Genomic DNA, 21,129 nt, shown 5'->3' on the forward strand with positions numbered 1-21,129 from the left:
CTGAGCAACATGTGAACACTACACATTCTAATATGACAAAGGTTGGTTTTATGAAATAAATTTTACTAAGCAATAAGCCATAATGTAGAAAAATACACTTTACCTACAAACTCAATAAACAAGAAACAAAAGGTTCGTTCATATTTAGTGCATAATTACTTACTGGTAACTACACAGGGGTTCCTAAACTTTACAATTAAGTACTCACATCAAACAACCAAAAAAGAAGCATTCACAAGTTTAAGAGAAATGAATGAAAAATGGTAAACGGTACTTCAACAGTGCAGAAGGGTGGGAAAGAAGAGTCTTCAGAAAACCGCCAAAGAAAAGGATGGCTCCTACAGAGCCGTATTCAAAGGGGAGTATCCTGGTCATTTCACAAGATGAGAAGCATTGACAGCACTGGAGAAAAACACATTGTACTTTGCATCCATTTCCAATATCCAGCGCCCAAAGTCAGTCAGGCAGAGGACCTACAGTGGGGCTGGGCTTACCCTCCGCGTCCCAGACGCAGGGCAGCTCCAAACCAGTCCCTCTCCAGGGTCCTCCTCCTCCGACTGCCTTATGCTCTGCCTCTTCCAACATACCTACATTTCCTTCTCTTTGTTCCAATTGCCCTAACCTTGGGATATTGGGTTTCCTGGAAGTACAGAAAAGGGAGCTTCACGGGAGCTTCAAGACCCAAGTCTCCCTTCTCTGTACAACCCCCCAACACTTTCCCCAGGGGGTGGTGTGAATTCTGGGGAGAAGCACAATTTGGATCGAGCTGTTGTTTTTTTATCAGGAGAATTTCCTTCTGGGCTGAGAGTCTAAAGAGAGACAAATGCACATAAAAGTAGAACCAAAGAAAGCAGAAGTATTGGAATTGCCACCCAGTGAGGGGGACAAAGGGGGACAGTGCCTAGTTGAGTTCCTCTGGGACTGAAGCAGCCTGGCCCAGAGACTCACTAGGAAAGAACACCCTTCAGCAATTCTCCCAAATCATTACCTCCAAATCTCCCTGGAGCAGGGCATCATTATGTACAGTAGCAAATGGTCAGTATTAATATCTTCAGGCCTGTCATGGATAAAAATACTATCCTTTTAATTCCATTTTATAAAAATAGGAGTAATATTCAAAACAATGATTGTCTATTTTTCTATTTATTTTATATAAAAACATAAACAGCTCAGGCGAATTTTCAATCCTTGTGCACACTTTGTATGAACTGCTGTCTATTATACCTATATATATTCTTAATATATATATTTGTAATATATATATATATATATATATCAATAATTGGTCCACAAAGTATATCTGTGCATTCTCTAGTGCTTTGTAAAAAGAAAAACAATATTATTATCAAAATATTCATTTAATGGCTTTACTTCATACATAAATACATGTTTGGATAGAACACATGAGAGATGACTGTTCAGTCAGTTGGGAAAGTGACTTTTCATAGTGTCAGGATTGTATACACAGGGTAGCTGGTAACTCATCGCTACAAATAAGCTATTCGGCGTCCTTTGTTTTTAACCCTTTGTTTATACCTTTTCCCTAGGACTGCCGCCAAGTATTTCTTGACAGCCATTTGTTTCCGGTAGCGGCTGTAGCTGTCGGTGAAGATTCCGTCTGAGTGGCGCTTGGAGAGAGGCTCTGAGTCGTCTTCCGGGCCGCCGCCTAGGTTCCCACTGCAAGGAAAGGAGTCGGGAAGAGGGTGGCGGGGCGGGAGACAAAGATTCAATAGCTGTGGGGAGCAGGCGGGCCCCACCCCACGCGGGAGCCATCCGGGAAGGCACGGCTCTCAGGGCCCACGGCGCCGCCTTCCTCTGCCAGTAAGCAGCCGGGGGAGGGAGGACTGTGATGGAAACCCCTCACTCTGCCCTCCCCACCGAGGATTTGCTGGCATCACGTCCTTACAGAAGGGGCCCGGGACGAGGTCCAGGCCAAGGGCACGCGCGCGATTCACGCCTAACCTGTCTCCAAACGCTGCCCTTAGAGATTTGACCATCCGTGCTTTTGCGCTAAATTGTCCTAACTGTTCCTCTCACCCCCCACGTAGAGAGAAAATAACCAAAGAGCCCCAAGTGCCACGTTGGCTGCTGCCTGGGAGTTTTACATCGATCCCTCAATTCCTAGTCAGACTGGAGCACGCCTCCCCTTCCGCACGCTAAGTCGAAAAACGTGATGATAATAATATAAGTCGACAGGCTGTAGGCAATATTTTTCATCGCATGAATTATTCATTGCGAAAAATGTAATCTGTTTCCCCATGGGCTTTATTAAAATGTTGCCTTCTGCTGAGAGATGCTCCACGCAAGCTCTGTGCTCTGGGTTTGTCTGGCACGCGCAAAAGAACTGTTTCCCTAACTGCCCAAATTTGAAGATTTGTTGGTTTCGATTTGAATTTACACTAAAAGGATTTTTTTTTAAGTCATGCTTAGAGGAAATTATAGCAAATCATCCCGCGAAGCTTGAAGATTTTCAATGACTTGCGGGGGGGAGGGGGTAGTTTTTCTTTGTTTTTTAAATTCAAAACGGATCAAACTCCCCGGTTTCTCCGCCCTCTCCTTGCCTCTGCCGCTCAGAATTTGTTCACCAAACTTAAGGCGCCACATCCGAACCTACCCTGCGACCGCAGACTGGTCCCGAAGACTCAGCGGCGCACACGCACCTTCGGGCCCACGTGCACGCAAGGACGCAGAAGCGGCACCGCCCACCCCGCGCGCGCTCGCACGGACACCCACCCCGGAGCGCGCGCGCCGTTCTGCGCCGCTTAACTCTTTCGCAAACTCTTACCCCAAGCCCTTGGCCAAGAGCGTCTGCAGGTATTTCCTGGCGGACAGCTGGTCCAGTACTTTGCGGTAGGCCTTGTTAAGGATCCCTTGGGCGACATCTCTAACGGGGAGGCAAAGTACGCGCCCAGGGTCACTGATCGTGTGCCCCCAAGTGGCCGCTCCAGGCCCCCAGCTGGGCACTCACGCGCCCCGGCGCTCGGGGACGCTGACGACAACCCCCTTGATGACAAACAAGACGCTGGCACAGAACTTGCAAATGACTCTTTGGGGAAGTTCCCGCGACTGACAGCGGAGAACGGGAGTTCGTCCTGCCCTCCGGGGTTAGCAGGCAGGGAGTCTGGCCTGGGCGCGCACTCACGGCCACTCCTTAGGTCACAGACCTTTTGGTCCCACCCGTCTCTCTTGTCCATACAGACCCGCCCGCTACTAACTTTCCGTCGCTCTCGCGGGTACCAGCCAGGAAGAAGAGAGGCTTGGGGGTTTTTATGAAGAACATCCTATTCTGTGGGCCACCACCCTGCCCCTCCCGCCACCTCAGTCCCGGGCCCCGCGCGGAGGCCGCGAGGGTGGTACCTCTTCTCCGAGGGGTAGTAGAGCGCGTAGGCGTCGCGCAGCGCGGAGGCGGGGCTCCCCACGCCCGGCGGGTCTGAGTCGTAGAAGTCCTGCTGCGGGTTTCCGTCCTCGTCGTACGCTTCGTCCTCCGGCCTGCCGGGAGACCCGGGGAAAGAAGGAGTGGTCAGTACAGATCCCTCCCCGGCTCCGCAACGACCCACAGAAAGGGGCTCGCGCTGACTTTCCTTCTTCCTAAAGGTCCCCACGGATAATTGCCTCTTCTTCCGGGACAGGGGAGGGTCGGGAGGGGGAGAGGAGGGAGGTTGAGGTAAGGCTTTAGAAAGTACACCCAACAGAAATTCCTCACCCCTCCAGGCGGCTCTCCGACCCCTCCTCTTTGTGGGTGAAGAGTCGCCCTGCAGGGCCTGAGAAGTCGAGATGTCTATGCCAACCTCGTACACCTGGCCACCAAAAAGGACCTGCCCCCCTACGGGGACCTGGCGCCTGAGCCACCCCAAACAAGCAGCCACGGGCGGGGACGAGGAAGGTCCTCAGAGACAAGACGCTGGCCGACGCGAAGACCCGACTGGGGAGGCCCGGAGCGATATACAGAGGGAGGGTGGATGGGTGGGGTGTGCGGCGGCCAACTCCGCAGCCACCCCCACCTAGCCTCTGAGCCCAGGGGAGCCCTTACCCGCGCAGATGTAGGTCACGGAGAACCTCCGGCTTCTATTTTGGGCGGGAGAGGATTTGGCAGGAACATGAATAATAGATGCCCCTAAACTTAGCCGGTTTGGCGGCCGCTCATTCTGTGTAGCATGGCTACGTGTTCTGGTGCCTCGCGCCCAGGGAAAGTGCCAGGCACACGGGACTTTGAAAATTGCTGGGAGTGAAATGGGGCTTTTAAGTCTGCTAAATAAATAGTTCGCGCGAATCTGTTGGCGATGTTGAGGCGGCGGAAAGGGAAAGGGTCAATAGGGGACCAAGAGCCCACTGGAGTGCCGCGGTCTTGAAGTCGCCCTTCCCTACTACCTCTGTCCTTCATGTAGGACGGGGAGAGGTGGGCTAAAATATATAACCCCCTCGCTTTGAGCCGCTGGAAAGACCCGGAACGCGGCCAGAGCAAGTAGCGCTCTCTAGTAGGGGTAAGAGTCGTACTTTGTTGATCTGCTCGCCTTTCCTCCGTCCCCGGATTGGTGAAGACAAGGCAAGCACAAGTCTCCGTCCGCCCCGCACCCAGCCCTTCCTCGGCGACGTGCCTCCTCTATATGGCCTAGCTTCCCAGAGTCCCCGGGTCTTTCTGGCCACTTCCATCCCGTGCCCAAATGCTGGAATCCTTATATTGAAGCCAGAACCCATTTCTCCGGCCAAGTCAGTGGTCCATAAGGCGACCGTTCTTGGGCGCGGCTCGGAGAAGCAGCTTTGCAGGCGGAAGGCGCGCTCCTGGCTGCAAGGAGCCGCGTACACCGCGCGGCGAGGACGCTGGGAGCTACTACGGTCCGCTGACCGCCCCGGGACTTTGGGGCTGCGTAAGGAACTCATCAGTGTCAACCGATTAGAAATCAGGGGTTAAGAAGAAAGCCACGGTTACTCCAGCCTCTGGCGGGCAAAGTTGTCCAGGTCCTGCCTGCCTGCCGGCTTTCTCTTCCTCCTTCCTTGCATCCGTTTCATCCGTTTCTCCCCCCTTCCCTTCAAACTCATTCTTGTTCTTTCTTCTCTCAAATCTCTTTTCCTCAACCATACCCGGCCAACACTCTCCCTCCCCAAGACAGTCTGAGACTCATATTGCAGCTGGAAAACGTATCACTTAAGAGAAAGCTCTTCCAGGGGAAAGAATTCGAACTGAAGTGAAAGGGAGATCAGAGGAGAGAGCGGGAGACCCCGCCCCGATAGTCCAGAACACGCTGTAACAAAGCAAAGTCCACGGGACCTTCACGCTCTACCCTCCAACCTGGCTGCAGGCACCAAAGCAGAACTTCTCCTAACTCAAGCTAAGAATAGGGAAAAGAAGTCAAGCTCGGGGCCCGGCCCTGCCCCCTCCCGCAGGCGGGGCTGGGGGAGGGGAGATTTCTCCAGCCGGCTGATGCTCCCTTGCTCAACCCGGGCCCCTTGGCTGCGGCGGTCTGGGGGAGGGGCGCGGAGCCGCACTGGAGCCTGCCCGGCCCTCGCGCGGAGCCAGGGCCACGGCCAGGGACCTGCGGTCCGACCCGGGCTGACGGCGGCGGCGTACTGGGAGCCGGTGGGAAGATGATTGTAGCTGGGACCGCGGAACTGCAGGAGGGAGACCACGAGGAAGTGTTGGGGGAAGCCAAGCCTCAGCTCAGCCCGGGCAGCAAGCACCTACCTGATTCCAGGGAACCGGAGTCCTGCGGTGGCAGGTGAGCAGTAGACGCTGCTGTGCATTATTATCCCGTAGACCAGGAGGGCCAGCCTCGCTCCGCTACACATGGTCATTCTGCGCAGGAGGGGAGAGAGGACACACAGCTGTCAAAACAGCCCCTGGTCTTTCGCCCTCCAGCCCCAAGAAACTCCCCGAGCTGGGGGAGGGGTCGGCTCCCAGTGTTGAATACCGCTTAATGACAGCCCGCGCGCGCCCTGCCACTTCCCTCTCTCTATAGTTAGAAAAAATATATATGTATATACCCAGGGCCCAATAACTCGCCAGACCTGGTGCGAAGGAAAGCTAACTCATACCCTGATGCTGGTCAAAGAATCAGCAAAGGAGTCGTTTGATTAGGGAAGATATTTTCCCCTCACCATTCAACTCTTACCGCTGCTAGGAGAGGCTTTGTTGCCAAGTAGGACGGCGGGCAAAGGGCTCCTCCAAGTTTCTGCGCTGGAGTCACAACCCAAGAGGCATCACCGTCTGGCGTTAGTGTCTGAGGAGCCGCAGGAATGAGCAGCAGCAGCAGGAGGAGCTGGAGGACTTATTTGCTGAGGCCAGTATTCTGTTCAAAAGTTTGCAGACGCACGGAACTAGGAGGAAGCGTGACAGGGAGAGAAGGGGGCGAGGAGAGAGATGTAGAAGGGAGAAAGAGGAGGCGAGGAGCTAAAGTGGGGGGTGGGGGACAAAGTGGCCTAAGTCCACCAGGAGAAAGAAGTAAGTGATTAAGGAAAAGAGGGAAAATCGAAGGGGAGGAAGGAAGAGGGAGGGCCGCGTCTCAGCCGGCGTCCGTCGGAACCGCCTGGTCAGGCAGTTGTGCAAGTCGGCAGCGCCTTCTCTACTGAGGTCCCTCTGGCTGCGTCTGAAGCTGCGGCTTCTGCTGCTGCTGCCGGTGGTTACTGAGGTGACCAGCCCTCTGCTCCTATTTATATGTGCAGTTAGCAGAAATCTATCTGAATGTGGTTTTAGAAGAGGCTTCCTTGTCAACATCTGTCTGCCTATGGCCTTTAAGTACAGAATATTTTGTTGCACTGTTGCGCTCCGATTTTTATTCATGGAATGACTTCCTTTTTTTTTTTTTTTTCCAGTCACGTAATGATCGGGTATCAGAAAAAGACGTCAGCACCCTAGTCCCTCAAGGAACATATTAACTATTTTGTGCTGTCCTCTTGGATGATAAGATCCGGAGTCATCGACTTCTCATAAACACCTTTCACTGATACAATCCAATTTTTAAGAAGTGCAATTATTTTGATGGTTTTCAATGTTGCCCATTTCTCAAGGATGGGTAAAGAATTCATACAATTTCGAGGATGGTAAAAGTCATGTTTTTAATTATGTCTCTATGATTTCTCTTTACTTTTCATCAAGCCTCAGCAATCAGAGCTCTGGCCTCTAGAATTAAGCACCCTCAAGCTCTCCTATTAATAAATTTAATTTAGATCTCCTAATTTCTTGCGTATGTTCTTTTAGATAGACAATTAAATGTGGAAGTCGTTTTGTTTTTAAAGGGAAGTCTTGGAGGATTTTCAGTAAATCGCTAATGAGTCTGGCTGTCGTTAACAGTCTGGCTTGGAGTAAATTGATTAGAGTCAAAGCGGTGTCCGGAGCGCGGCCTGCGGAGCTGTCCAAGCTCTGAGTGCTGAACTCTGGTCATTGAAACGCTGAAAATTGCCATTGGTTTAATTTTTCACCAGAGCCTCTAAATCTGAAGATTTGGCACTGATACTATTAATGTGGCAATTCATTTTCCAAGTCTCCCCTCTGTTCAGATATGCCCCCCTCCATCAGTGTCCATGATTGCTCTTAATGCTGAGAATAGTCAGACCCTGACTACATTTGAGTAAAGAGCATTCTGTTTCCTGTTAGTCCTGGCTTTTAGATCTCTAGACGGCCTATTTGGACACCTTCACACTTTCTGTGACTCTTACTTATTTTAAAGATTAGAATTGAGAAATTGTATTTTCCACAAAAATTGAAATTTTAAGAATTTGGGAGTGAGAAATATATTCTCCTTTTATTTACAACTTAAGTTCTGTTTGGAGAAATACAGACAGACTGGGAAAGTACGAGGATTCCCAGTACAAGTTCACTAGCTGAGGGCTTCTAACGGGAATCCCTCCACTGGGAACCGTTAAATTTTTTTTAAGCTGAAAATGACGTGGAAAGAGGAAAGCAATAAGGGAAGACTAGAGCCACATGGAGGCTTTCAAGCCCTTGAGCAATTTAAGAAGATTCCCAAATTTCTACTCCAGTAAGAGAAAATCAGGTCTATTTCTTTTTATGGCTCAAAGGAAATAGACTCATCAATAACCATTAGTGTGCATTTTAATTATTTGGATCTTAAGCAAAATTTAGAGGAAATGGCAATTTAGTGGGAATATTTCCTATTATAATTTGGAGCTAACATTAAAATAAGCTATATTAGCTCTGCATGCTTTTTCAAAGACAAAATTATAATACTTCTCATTTTGAATGCCTTTCCTACTTATTTAAGATTTAATATTTCCTTCAAGAAGACTAAGTTTTACTTATTCTTGGCCATGAATAGCCAGAAGCTACCGCTTCTTCTTAGTTTATTTCTGGGGATGTTCCAGATTGCCTGCCTGCAAAAAAGCTATGAACGTGGGGATGTATCTCTTTGTCTCCACTGCATATGTTCGCCTATTTATGCTGGAGTGTTTACATGCATGTGTTCCATGTTCAGCTCTGCCTCTGGAGTAAATTCGCACACAAAGAGTCCGCGGGGAACACAACCAGATAATGAAGCAGAGACGTCTTTTTTACCAAAGCACCCAAAGCTATTACCGACTGTGACTTCCCTGTCTTCCGTCTTGCTTCGCGTCAAAGGTGAATCCGATTAAAATCCTTACTCTTCCCTCCCACACGAATTCTGAAATGAGTTCAATCTGTAGAAATATTTGAAAATTTCCAAGACTCCTTGTACAAATTCACTACTCAACTTTAGTAAAGGGAGCCACCATGTGGGGAGATTGTTGACTTCATGGCCTATCAAAGGGAAAACCACAAACACCATTAACTTTGTGGGGAGGGTGATGGAAGTACTGGCTCTGTGGTCCGCAAGAATCTGAACTGTGCCCTGGCTTACAAGGGCTTGGCCGCTTTCACTCTGCTCAGCTTAGGCACTCAGGACCTAACTCAGCACGGAACTCAGGCTCAGCACTCCTAAATTAACGGCCTTGAGACCTGAACCCATTCAAGAAAGTGAAAAATTAAGCAGAGAATTCATTTTAAGATTCTTGGTCACTGACCTCAGGAAAATCAAGCTTCCAAAATCCAACTGTTGCTCATCACAATCTAAAGAACTGCCCAGCCCAACCCACAGATGCCTGGGGGAAATCAAGCCCGGGACAGGACGGTTCCACGGATCTTTCTGCTGCCACTGTCCATCTCTGATTAAGCCAGTTTGGCATCCTTTGAGCAAAGAAGCTTTCCTATTCTCAAAAGTTTTGGTCCTGGGCCCTTGAACCACGGGATTCCGGGAACGCTGAGGAAGGGGAGTAACTAGAAGCTGAGGATTGGGCTCTCAAACTGCTCAGCCCTGCAGTTGCACCCCAACCTTGCCAAATCCTCCTGCGCACAGGCTCTTTCTGCTTTCTATTGGGTGGAGACAAATACGGAGCGACTGATGTCTCAAAGACCAAAACTGCCCCCAAGTGCCCCCTGAGAGTAGTAATTTGCTGTTACCATCGAGGAGCATCCTACCTCAGAGTGTTAACACTGCTTCCACGGAGCCTTTGTATCTGGGGAGCGGCAAGGAGGAGGAGTGCATCAGGTAGCACTGCTGGGCTAGACAGGCCCATAGCCACCGGACAAGCACTGAGGTGCCCTGGCTGAGGAGGCCGTATTAAACTGCGGCTAGTACATACTAGTTCTTAGCAAATGCAGGCATCAGTCTGGCTTAAAAGGAGGCGTGGGGCCTGCATCGCAGATCAGAAGGACTCACAACTAACCCAGCATTACTGGGAGGAGAAGGGGAAGAGCAGGGAGAGTGAGGGAACTGGGGCAAGGCAGGCCAAGGGAGGAGAGCCTTCCAATTTTATACTGCTCTCACCGTTTCTCTCCCAAAGAGATTTTTACATTCTCCTAAGGCAACTGAGGTTAAGAGCGAGAGAGAACCCTTCAGATCTCCTATATATAATTGCAAACGACAGGGGAGAAGAGGGAGGGGATGAAGAAGGGACCCAAAAGTTAGAACTTCCAATTAACCAGTAACACAAAGGAATTTTACTCTTTCGGACAGCTCCACCCTGCCCACACAACCTTCGTCTGGACAAAGTAGAAGAATTCCCAGGCAACAACATTTCTTCCCAGGTTATGGAAGCTTAGACTGACATAGACTGGACTAGAGTGGAATCATGTCTAGTTCAAAAAGCTAGTGGAACCACGGAAATCTTCCCAGTGGTAAGTTTCACCTATGTCCTCTGAGAGCCAGAGGGACAGAAGGCATCAGTCTGGGGCTATGCCTCAACCTACCCAGCAGAGGCTGTTTGGAAATATTTGTTAAATGATCAAAGACCTTGAATGTCAACCCCTGATGTATTAACTGCTTTTTATCCTATTTGTCCTTAAGACATGAAAACATAACTTTTGGTCTGAAATGGTGAATGCTAGCTACAAGTCAAACTAATACTTGCCTGAATTGTTTTTCTTGTTCACTGGACACATCAGTCTTTGTTGAAGCTTCCAGCCTTGAAACCTCAGTCAACACTCGATTTAAAGATTGTTTTACAAACTGAGGGTTGATGGGGGGTGGGAGGGAGGGGAGGGTAGGTGATGGGTATTGAAGAGGGCATCTTTTGGGATGAGCACTGAGTGTTGTATGGAAACCAATTTGACAATATATTTCATATATTAAAAATAAATAAATAAAGATTGTTTTAGCCCTTGAAAAGTTGAGTTTTTATATTTAAACAGGAAGAATATGTCTTGTATATTTCCTGAGAATTTGAATTTGCAGATAGCTTCACAACATTAGCAAATACCTGGCATAGACAAGACTCAGTTCCCTAGGGTAAGGATATTTCTATTACTTTCCTTCTGGCCTAACTACCCATCCTACACATCCCGTGTGTTCACTTTTTCTTCCATGGTTATGTAGACTTCCCCATTGCCCTGTACCTCCACCATCCCCATCCCCTACCCTCACTGACTTTTTTTAACCACATAAAAGGACATGTTTGCATAAAGTATCTTCATAAATTCCTACTATAAATAATAGTAAATCAGATTGAAAAAGTCTTATATTCTCATTGTATTCATTTCTAGCCACTACTTAGCATAAGAACCAGACTACAGTAGGCTTTTTCAGTGAACAAGCTTGATGCAAACATCCTTCCCCCATATTAGTGACAAAAGTAAATTACAAACTATTCAATTTCACTCAAACTTTTTCTCTTCTGACTCTTCCAGAAAATGTGATGACTAATGACTCACTTCATAACGATTACACCTGTAGGGAAACCCAAATGTTCTGTAGCAGGGCATCATGAATACCACTTACTGGACTGCCTGCATCATGCCCTTCTGAACTCACTATGAAGTAAGACGCTGATGAGCTTACCCACAATGTGTCACAACTTCTCTGACCTTCAGAATTTAGTGCTTCACACACTCTGAAAGGAACCATGAAGCCTTTCCAAGCTGTATGAACAAAAGCATCTCTCTCTAATTCAGGAACAGAATTGCATGTTCACAGGGCCAAAAAATTTTGTCAGTTGTTTTAAGACAAAGCAGACCCTCTAGAAACAAAAACTAGGATCTAACCTTTGCTGCAGGTTTGGATGATTTCAACTATCTGACATCTATGGTTCTTCTAAGACCCTTATTCACTGAATGTTTGTTTCTTGGGTGCCAAAAATACATACCCCAGACTTCACTGTGTAGCATCTGCCAGATTCTCCCAAGATTTCCAGAACATGTCCTCTTAAAAGCCAAAAGGAAGAAAGTCTTCTCTCTACTTCAGTCTAAATCCTCAGATCATATAAGGCTTAATTGCAGGAAGAAAAGCATGGAGAGGATCCAGGAAACCCAATATCCTAAATAAGTTTTTGTGACCGCTTTTGCAAATGTTGTAAGGAAGATCTGTGTGCAAAATAAAACAAGGTTTTTATGTGTAAATCAAAAAAGGATATTGCTCTCTGAGTTCATAGCATCCCAAACTTCTGTCCTCTTGGTTTAGACTCAGCCTTATCTATCTGTGAATATATCTGTTTGTAATAATTTTGGAGCCTTTGTTTTTCATTATCCTCATTACTAGCACTTTGTGGTAATGATTATAACACTGAAAAGACTTTTTAACTAATCTTTCTCTCCACCCAAGAATACACAGGCATGATTTTTTTTTAAGTTATCATCTGCTTGGAATACAACTATATTTGCTGCACATTTACTATTTTAAAACTTCAAATATTATTTCTTTATGTTCTTTTCAATTCTTCCTTCCAGTGGAGCTGCATGATTTTTGCTACTCACCAGTTAATAGCAGCAATAATAACTATTTAGTGAACATGTACTGGGCTAAAATGTTGATTACAGTTATTTTGTTTACCTTTAAACAATCTTTTTTTCTAGACATACAATTATTCCAATTTACAGATGAGAAGCTGAGGGTCAAGTGGCTAGGTAACTTACCCAAAGTCACACAGGTTGAATCTCTATAATCAGAAATTCAAATTCACTTCTCAATAATTCCAAACAGTTTTAATGACCTTAGTTATTATACTGGTTTATGTATTTATTTTCTCTAGAGTTGTTATGAATACCAATACTCATTTAATAGGAGCTTTAATCTCTGACTTGACTCAACTAAGGAGAAAATGGATTTCTTATTAATTTTCAAATTAAAAATTATGTTTCATGTAATAGGAACAAAATGCTATTAACACAATAAAACTGGTTAAGTTAGACAACAAACTTTGCTTTATAGAATAGATATGCTTCTAAAAATATGTGCATCAATAGTGCATGTATTCTTATTTATATATATCAAATTGTAGAAAAGATAAAAAATCTTGCCATCCTAAGTCATTATTTAAAATGATTTCATACCTAAGACGGTAGCAAAAGTTTCAGTGATGTGTTTAAGTTAAAAAAAGAACTTATTATTTTGTAAGATCACCATTTAGTAGCCATTATATCATCATATCTTATTAAATCATCGTGTAATTCAATACCACAGAAACCTTATGATTGCCAGTGAGTCAAGTGTTTTGTGAGTCAAATGAGATGATATATATAAAAATGTTTTACAAACAATAGATCCTCCTTCTTTAACAGCAGGACAAGCCTTGTGTTAGCAATGCTCCATTTAATCCTTTTATTGCTCTTGTCAATAGATAAGACACTATTATTCCTATCTTTACTAATGGATAAATTGAGACTCTTAAAAGTGAATTAACTTGCCAACAAAGGACAAAGTCCTGGGTTTCCAGCCCAGGGCTAGCTGTTTGCAAAGTTACTGTGCTGTCTACTACCATTGGCCTGCCTGTTATTACTGTATAATTACCATTATTATTAAAGGGGAAAGAAGTGTCAGCTTTCATAAAAAACATAAGTTTTAAGGCAGTAGTTTGAACAATTTTTCTGGCTTTTTCTTGACATTTTCAAATAAATGAAGAGGTTATGTGTAAGTATCATTTTTAAGAATACTTTAGGGGCACCTGAGCAACTCCGTTGGGTAAGCATATGACTTGGGCTCAGGTTATGATCTCAGGGTTCATGAGTCCGAGCCCACATTGGACTTTCTGCTGTCAGCACAGAGCCGGCCTCAGATCTTCTACTCCTCTATCTCTCTCTGCACCTCCCCTGTTAGTGCTCTCCCTCTCTCGCTCTCTCTCTCTCTCTCAAAAAGTTTAAAAAAACATTTTAAAGAAATAAGTAATGAATAAGGTTGCATCCCAGGTATTAAAAATGTGATAGAGTTGTAGCAATTACAACAGTGTAGTACAGGTGAATTAATAGATCAAAGGAATAAATCAATAAAAACAAATAGGTCAAAGTATAAACGTGTAAAGAAATAAACACTATTGTGTAATTCCCAATGGAAAGAATAGAATACTGGGACAACTGACTACCCACTTGGACAAAAAAGAAAAATTAGATCACTATTTCCTATCCTACAACAATATGAAACATATTGATATGGACTAAATTTTTTAATGTAAATCATAAAAATACTAAGAAAATATATAAATAATTTTAAGATTAGAAAGGAGAGACTGACAATTTGAAAGAAATCCAAAAAGGAAGAGATTGATAAATTGACTTAAATATTGTTTAATTTTCCCTGTTGAAAGAAATACAAATAAAGTTAAATGGCACATGACAACTTGGAGAAAATGTTGCCATTGTTTGTGAAAAATAAGGAATTCAGGAGCGCCTGCATGGCTCAGTCAGTTAAGCATCCGGCTTCAGCTCAGGTCATGATCTTGCCATTTGTGGGTTCAAGCCCCACATAGGGCGCTGTGCTGATGGCTCAGAGCCTGGAGCCTGTTTCGGATTTTGTGTCTCCCTCTCTGCCCCTCCCCAACTCACACTCTATCTTTCTCTCTGTCTCAAAAATAAACATTTAGAAAATTTTTTGAAAAAAAAAAAGAGAAAAAGAAGGAATTCAAATTTTCAAAATATAAGGAACTTACCTTACATCACCAGGTGCTCATCCCAACAAGTGCACTCCTTAATCCCCATCACCTATTTAACCCATCCCCGCAAACCCCCTCTCCTCTGGTGACCATCAGTTTGTTGTCTATAGTTAAGAATCTGTCTCTTGGTTTGTCTCTCTCTCTTTCTCTTTGCTCATTTGTTTTGTTTCTTAAATTCTACATGAGTGAAATCATATGATATTTGTCTTTCTCTGATTTATTTCACTTAGCATTATACTCTCTAGCTCCATCCACGTCATTGCAAATGACAAGATTTCATACTTTTTTATGGCTGAATAATATTTCATTATATATATACATACCACTTCTTCTCTATCCATTCAGCTATTGATGGACATTTGGGCTGCTTCCCTATCTTGGCTATTGTAAATAATGCTGCTGTAAACATTGGGGTACATGTATCCCTTTGAATTAGTGTTTTTGTATTCTTTGAGTAAATACCCAGTAGTATGATTGCTGAATCATAGGGTAGTTCTATTTTTAACTTCTTGAGAGACCTCTATACTGTTTTCCACAGTGACTGCACCAGTTTGCATTCCTGCATGAGGAATGCAGTGCAGGGGGGTTCTTTTTTCTACCCATCCTCCTCAACACCTGTTTCTTGTGTTGTTGATTTTAGCCATTCTGAAAGGTGTGAGGTGATATCTCATTGTGGTTTTGATTTTTGATTTGCATTTCCCTAACGGTAAGTGATGATGAACATCTTTTCATGTTTGTTGGAGACACATCTTTGGAGAAATGTCTGTTCATGTCTTCTGCCCATTTTTTAAATTGCATTATTTGTTTTTTTGGGTGTTGAGTTTATACACCTGAAACTAATATTACACTGCTAAAAAATAATAAATAAAGTTACATTTACACACACAAAAAAATCCCAACTTAAAAAAAAGAAGTAAACCATTAAGTACAGCACAGGCCTTTTGAAAGTAGGAGTATCAAAGTATTTATAGACACATTTTAAAACACCAAAACAATGTCATAATTTTTACTTTAGTTTTGTTTATTTTTTTAATGGTGATTTATTTATTTTGAGAGGGAGAAAGGACAGCATGACCAGGGGAGGGACAGAGAAAGACGTAGAGAGAGAGAATCCCAAACAGGATCCATGCTCAGCGTGGAGCCGGATGCAGGGCTCAATCTCACGACTGTGAGATCATGACCTGAACTGAAATCAAGAGTCAGACAGATGTTTAACTGACTGAACCATCCAGGCACCCCTATAATGTTTACTTTAAAGTTATATATCTTTTTTTTTTAAAGAAATTAAGAGAAGGAAAGGAAATATGTATAGTCATTTATTTCTATACATAGTTATTATCTCTGGCTTCTTTATTCCTTCCAATAATTCATGGATCAGCAAATTAGAATCCCTGTGCCAAATCAAACCCACTCTCTGTTTTTGTATGCCCTATATGCTAAAATGATTTTTACATTTTTAAATGGTTGAGGAAAAAAATAATCAATGGAAGAATACTTTTGTGGCGTGAAAATTATATGAAAATAAATTTCACTGTCTATAATAAAGTTTTGTTTGAACATTAAAAATATATCTAGGGGGTGCCTGAGTGGCATAAAATGTTTTTTTTTATGTCTATTTATTTAAGTTGAGAGAGTATGCACGTGTATGAGAATGGGGGAGGGTCAGGGAGAGAAAGAGTCACCCAGGCACCCCTGCACTAGAAAGTTAAAGGCAAATCTGGACAAAAGGAAGAATAGAACCAAAGCAGCACATTAAGGAAGCAAGTGAAACAAAGGCAGGTAGGAAAAGAAACGTAGCTGAGGAGAGAGTCAAGCAATGCAATCATTAACAGCGGCCATGTCCTGTGTATATATAATGAACTGCCATAAACTTAATCACCAAGAATTGAGGATCCAGTCTTGTCTGCATCTGCAGGCAAAAACTTCTGCCTGTTCTCTGCATATACCCTCACCTTCAACTTCCATTTTGCAATCATTTTTCATCTTTAATAAATTGGGATAAAATTCTGGTCTCCCTCACAGGATTACTGCAACAGAATTCATGTATTAAAGCATATTGGGAAGCACTTTGAAAAGAAAGGGAGTACATCAATATGACAGAAACAGGTAAAGTGACAACCATAATAAATGTGCTGAACAGAAGTGGCTACAGAGCCTAATAGATTAAGGCAATCGTTAACTCCATCTAGTGCTTTTTAAATCTTGCAATTTTATGATACTTCCTAATGTGTTAAAACAGCAAGCTACTGTGCCAGCTTAATGCATTGTGTGCAGATAGGATAATCTGTGTAGAGCTGTCTGTGTGGTTTACATACACTAGGGCAATAGGGTGTGATGGTCATTCCCTAACAGTCCACACAACAGACACTTCATAAATAAGACTGTGCCAAGAAGGCAAATGTTTTGCTACATAAATGCAATCTCTTTAGGAAAACTGCATGACTCAGAGCAATAGGCAGAGGACAAAAGAAGGAGACCCCTGGGGGCTCCTGGGTGGCTCAGACGGTTGAGCTTCCGACTTCGGCTCAGGTCATGATCTCGTGGGTTGTGAGTTCGGGCCCTGCATCGGGGTCTGTGCTGACAGCTCGGAGTCTGCAGCCTGCTTCGAATTCTGTGTCCCCCTCTCTCTCTGCCCCTCCCCTGTTTATACTCTGCCTCTCTCTGTCTCTCAAAAATAAATAAATGTTTAAAAAAAATTTTTTTTTAAAGAAGAAGGATGCCCCAGCACCTTTCAGATGGACCACCAGAGAACTCTGAGATACATAGGTTCTCAATTTAGTGAAAGACACTCCTCTATAAAGTCAACCTCATTCTGAAGGCAAGACCCTTCATCTTTCCTATCCAAATGCCTCTGTTATAGGGATATACACATATTTTAGAGTGGGAATGATTTTGGCCTGTTCTCTTTTACTGTTGCCTAATGTGGTGCTTTTATATGTAGAAGCAAGCCCTCCCAAAATGTGATGCAAATGTCCCAACTCCTGAGCTGAAGGAACTCAGAATTATATAGAACTCTAAACATATAGTACTATAGAGAGCTGCACGTAAAGCAACAGGAGCTTTCAGGTCCATAGTTTAGCACTGTATGTGCAACCACAGTCAGGATACCTCTATAATATCTACTGAAGCCAAATCAAAATAAAAATATCAATAAGTATTTGTCAATTAATGTCATGTATGGAAGGGGCTAGAGAACCATAAGACACGTGAACTCTCTGCCATTGAGAACTTTACAATCAAAATGCTTTTTTGTAAGTTGTCTACGGAGTTCCTGGTATGGACCAAATGCGTCCCCTCAAAATTCTTATGCTGAAGTCCAAATCCCCAATTTGGAGGTGAAGCCTTTAAAGAGGTCACTAGGTCATGAAAATGGAGCCCTCATGAATGGAATTCATGCCATTATAAGAAGAGGCACAAGAGAGATAATCTCTCACTCTGCCATGTGAGGACACAGCAAGAAGGCAGCCATCTGCAAAACCCCAAGAAGAAAGCCCTCACCAGACACTGAATCTGCCAGTGCCTTGATCTTGAACTCCCCAGTCTTCAGAATTGTGAGAAATAAACATCTATTGTTTAAGCCACACAGTTTACAGTGTTCTGTTATAGCAGCCTGAACTACTGCTCCCAGTCAGAAAATATCTGCAGATGCCATGACTGCCACAAATACAATTTGTTTGAAATTTCCAGCAAATACCTCAGTTAAAGAAGATGGTTCATCAGGTAAGACACTGCCACTCACAAGAATAACTGCTGTACTGCTACCTGAGATAGCAGGAATGAATGTGAGGTACAGCAACTTTGCAAATCGTTTTTGAAAATCACTATGTGAGTGTTATGCTAAGTGAAATAAGTCATACAGAGAAAGACAGATACCATATGTTTTCACTCTTATGTGGATCCTGAGAAACTTAACAGAAGACCATGGGGGAGGGGAAAGAGAAAAGAAAAAGTTAGAGAGGGAGGGAGCCAAATCATAAGAGACTCTTAAAAACTGAGAACAAACTGAGGGTTGATGGGGGGTGGGAGGGAGGGGAAGGTGGGTGATGGGTATTGAGGAGGGCACCTGTTGGGATGAGCACTGGGTGTTGTATGGAAACCAATTTGACAATAAATTTCATATATTGAAAAAATAAAATAAAATAAAATAAAATAAAATAAAACTGAGAACAGTCTGAGGGTTGATGGGGGGTGGGAGGGAGGGGAGGATGGGTGATGGGTATTGAGGAGGGCACCTGTTGGGATGAGCACTGGGTGTTGTATGGAAACCAATTTGACAATAAATTTCATATTTAAAAAAAAATCACTGTGCTTACCTGTTCTGAAAAAAAATTTTTTTAATTAAAAATAAAAAAGTGGGAAGAGAATAAGTATAGTGGTCTAGTATTTTGGTTTCATTTTGGTTAGACCTGATAAAGTGTTGAGAAGTGTGTAAGGAGAGTTTAAACTCCATTTATTTTAAGTCATAACATGTGTAACCTCCATTCCAAACTCAGTTGAATGAGTTGTTTTTAGCTGATGGTTTTTAAGTTCTAGAAAATGAGCATGTCTGAATGGATGTGAAGTGGGTATAGGTGTTTAGTCCACAACACCCTGAGCCTGAAGATCTTAGCCTGTGGGACTCTAATTCAGGTCATGTTCACCACAGCCAACCAAAGGGAGTGTCCCCATGTGGTCTGAACTAATGCAGTTTTAGAGTATTCATATGTTCTTTTAAAATTTTAAAGTTATCTGTTACTGTTCAAGAATGATTTTTGCACTTTCAAGCTTCCACTATTCTAATTAAATGGCATTTGTGTTTGAAAAAAAAATCAGTATGTTTACAAAGACTACTTAACCTACAAAATTTGCACTCTCCTAAGACAGATTTTACCTAGACTATTCTCTCTTCCTATCCCACAACAGAGACAACAAAACAAATATATCTGTTACAAATACCATACAACACACATACAGATACATGCATACACACATACTCCTCATTTACTTTGCTCTCAGAGCACATAGCAGATTCTCCCGGTAGATGGACAATTAAATTAGAATACATAGAAGACGGGTGCCTGGGTGGCTCAGTCCATTAAGTGTCCAACTCTTGGTTTCACCTCAGGTCATGATCTCACGGTTCGGTCCGTGAGATCAAGCCCCAAGTTGGGTTCTGCACTGATAGCGTGGAGCCTGCTTGGGATTCTGTCTATCTGTCCCTTCCCACTTGCATTCTCTCTCTCTCAAAATAAATAAATAAATAAAATACGTAGAAGAGGCAGAAATAAATGTCATCATACTTACAACTTGATTTCTTTTAGATTTGCCCCAAGGTCTTGTAGGGCATCAGCACATATATTAAAGAAAAATTTTATGACAGTTACTCCTTTGCTTTCAATGGCTTTTATCAAAGCCACATCACTCTGACATAAAAACATGCAAGTGGCTAGATACAGAGAAATCTATGTACCTTAAAGTCACTAAAATCGTGCCTGCTGGTGACCTATCATTACAGAGATGTAGTAGTTACCTTTAGAAGAAGATATTGACCAGGTGGGAGCACGAAGGAGTCTTCTGGAAATGTCCTGTACCTTAATCTGGGTGATAGTTACCTTGATCTATACTTAGGTAAAAATTATCAAACTGTGAACTTAAGACTTGTGTACTTTACAAGTTACATCACAATAACCTGTTTTATTTCTACCTGGTAGGTAAAGTAATATCCTGTTCAAAATTAGGTAAAGCAATAATGTAATAAATAATAATTTATGGATTAATAAAAACCAATAAAATTATTGCATTTTTAAAGTCATGAAATCCCCCGATACATGTATATAATTATTAAATATACACAACATGGCTATGAATATGAATTATCCATAAAACCAAGGCTAATTATTTGTTGGCAGCAGTTGAATCTGAAAGACCAAGAGGGTGAAAAAAAAAAAAAAAGTCTCCTAAAAGCTAACTTTTTTCAGTTACATAAATACAATGAACACAGGTAGACCAAAGCCACCCCTTGAACACTAGAGTTCTTTCACCTCTAAAGTCACCTGTAACTGGCCTCAGGTCCCTGAGACCCACAGATGTTATGCTGCAGCTGCTGAAAACTGATTGCAGCTTCTCAGTCCTGTTCAAGGTCCTGATGGGGTTCAGGGCAGACTACCCCAAGTTAAGCCACTTTGGCATATTGATTATTTTGAATTAAACTTACTTTAAGGAAAAAAAAAAAAAACAAACAGCTGGTGCCAAAAGGACACACTGACCATCCTTTGTCCCCCTGAAAATAGTGAGAAAATCTCCCATGTGGAAGGTACCCTCCCTATACCAGGAGAAAGAGAGAACTCCTTGTCGCCAGAGATAGGGAATTTAGGGTTGAGAAGGCTGTGAAAACATACCTTGTTACTTCTTCACTAATTTACTACCCCAAGCCCAAACTTCTTTATCTTGTCAATTCTTCAAAATTTTATTGGTTCTTTGTCTAAAAGCTGTAAAAACTGTTTGCTTTGGTCACTTCTCTGAGTCTAATATTTCTATGAGCTCTTATTTGCATGAAATTAAATTTGTTTTTCTGTTAATCTATCTTATGTCAACTGAATTATTAGATGAGCCAAAGAACCTAGAAATTAATAAGGAAAAATTTCTCTACAGCCTGAATAATTAGGCCACCTGCATGATACTCTAAGCTTGGTTTTTGGAAATCTCAGCTCCGAAACTATAGAAGGTAAGGATTCCTTTCAGGGAAGACACAGAAATTTTCAGGGCATT

At 43.3% G+C, this 21,129-nt stretch overlaps 1 protein-coding gene across 1 annotated transcript; it reads right to left on the reverse strand.

Annotated features, from left to right (window-relative positions):
• Positions 1-1,371: 1,371 nt before the first annotated feature.
• Positions 1,372-5,790, reverse strand: ADCYAP1 (adenylate cyclase activating polypeptide 1). Its single transcript, XM_042910515.1, has 4 exons — positions 5,681-5,790; positions 3,358-3,489; positions 2,786-2,884; positions 1,372-1,677 (listed from the first exon to the last, which is right to left on the reverse strand). The coding sequence occupies exons 1-4, from the start codon at positions 5,788-5,790 to the stop codon at positions 1,488-1,490; spliced, it is 531 nt and encodes a 176-aa protein (XP_042766449.1). The 3' UTR covers positions 1,372-1,487.
• Positions 5,791-21,129: the final 15,339 nt, after the last annotated feature.

The sequence above is a fragment of the Panthera leo genome, chromosome D3 (assembly GCF_018350215.1).
Source record: "Panthera leo isolate Ple1 chromosome D3, P.leo_Ple1_pat1.1, whole genome shotgun sequence".
NCBI lineage: Eukaryota > Metazoa > Chordata > Mammalia > Carnivora > Felidae > Panthera > Panthera leo.

What these genes read in the sequence shown, in the direction of transcription:
- ADCYAP1 (XM_042910515.1), bottom strand. Translation starts at nt 5,790, where the DNA reads ATGACCATGTGTAGCGGAGCGAGGCTGGCCCTCCTGGTCTACGGGATA. An exon ending in CTCCGGTTCCCTGGAATCAG is followed by an intron (nt 3,490 to 5,680) that starts GTAGGTGCTTGC and finishes GTCTCCCGGCAG; the next exon opens with GCCGGAGGACGAAGCGTACG. An exon ending in TACTACCCCTCGGAGAAGAG is followed by an intron (nt 2,885 to 3,357) that starts GTACCACCCTCG and finishes CCTCCCCGTTAG; the next exon opens with AGATGTCGCCCAAGGGATCC.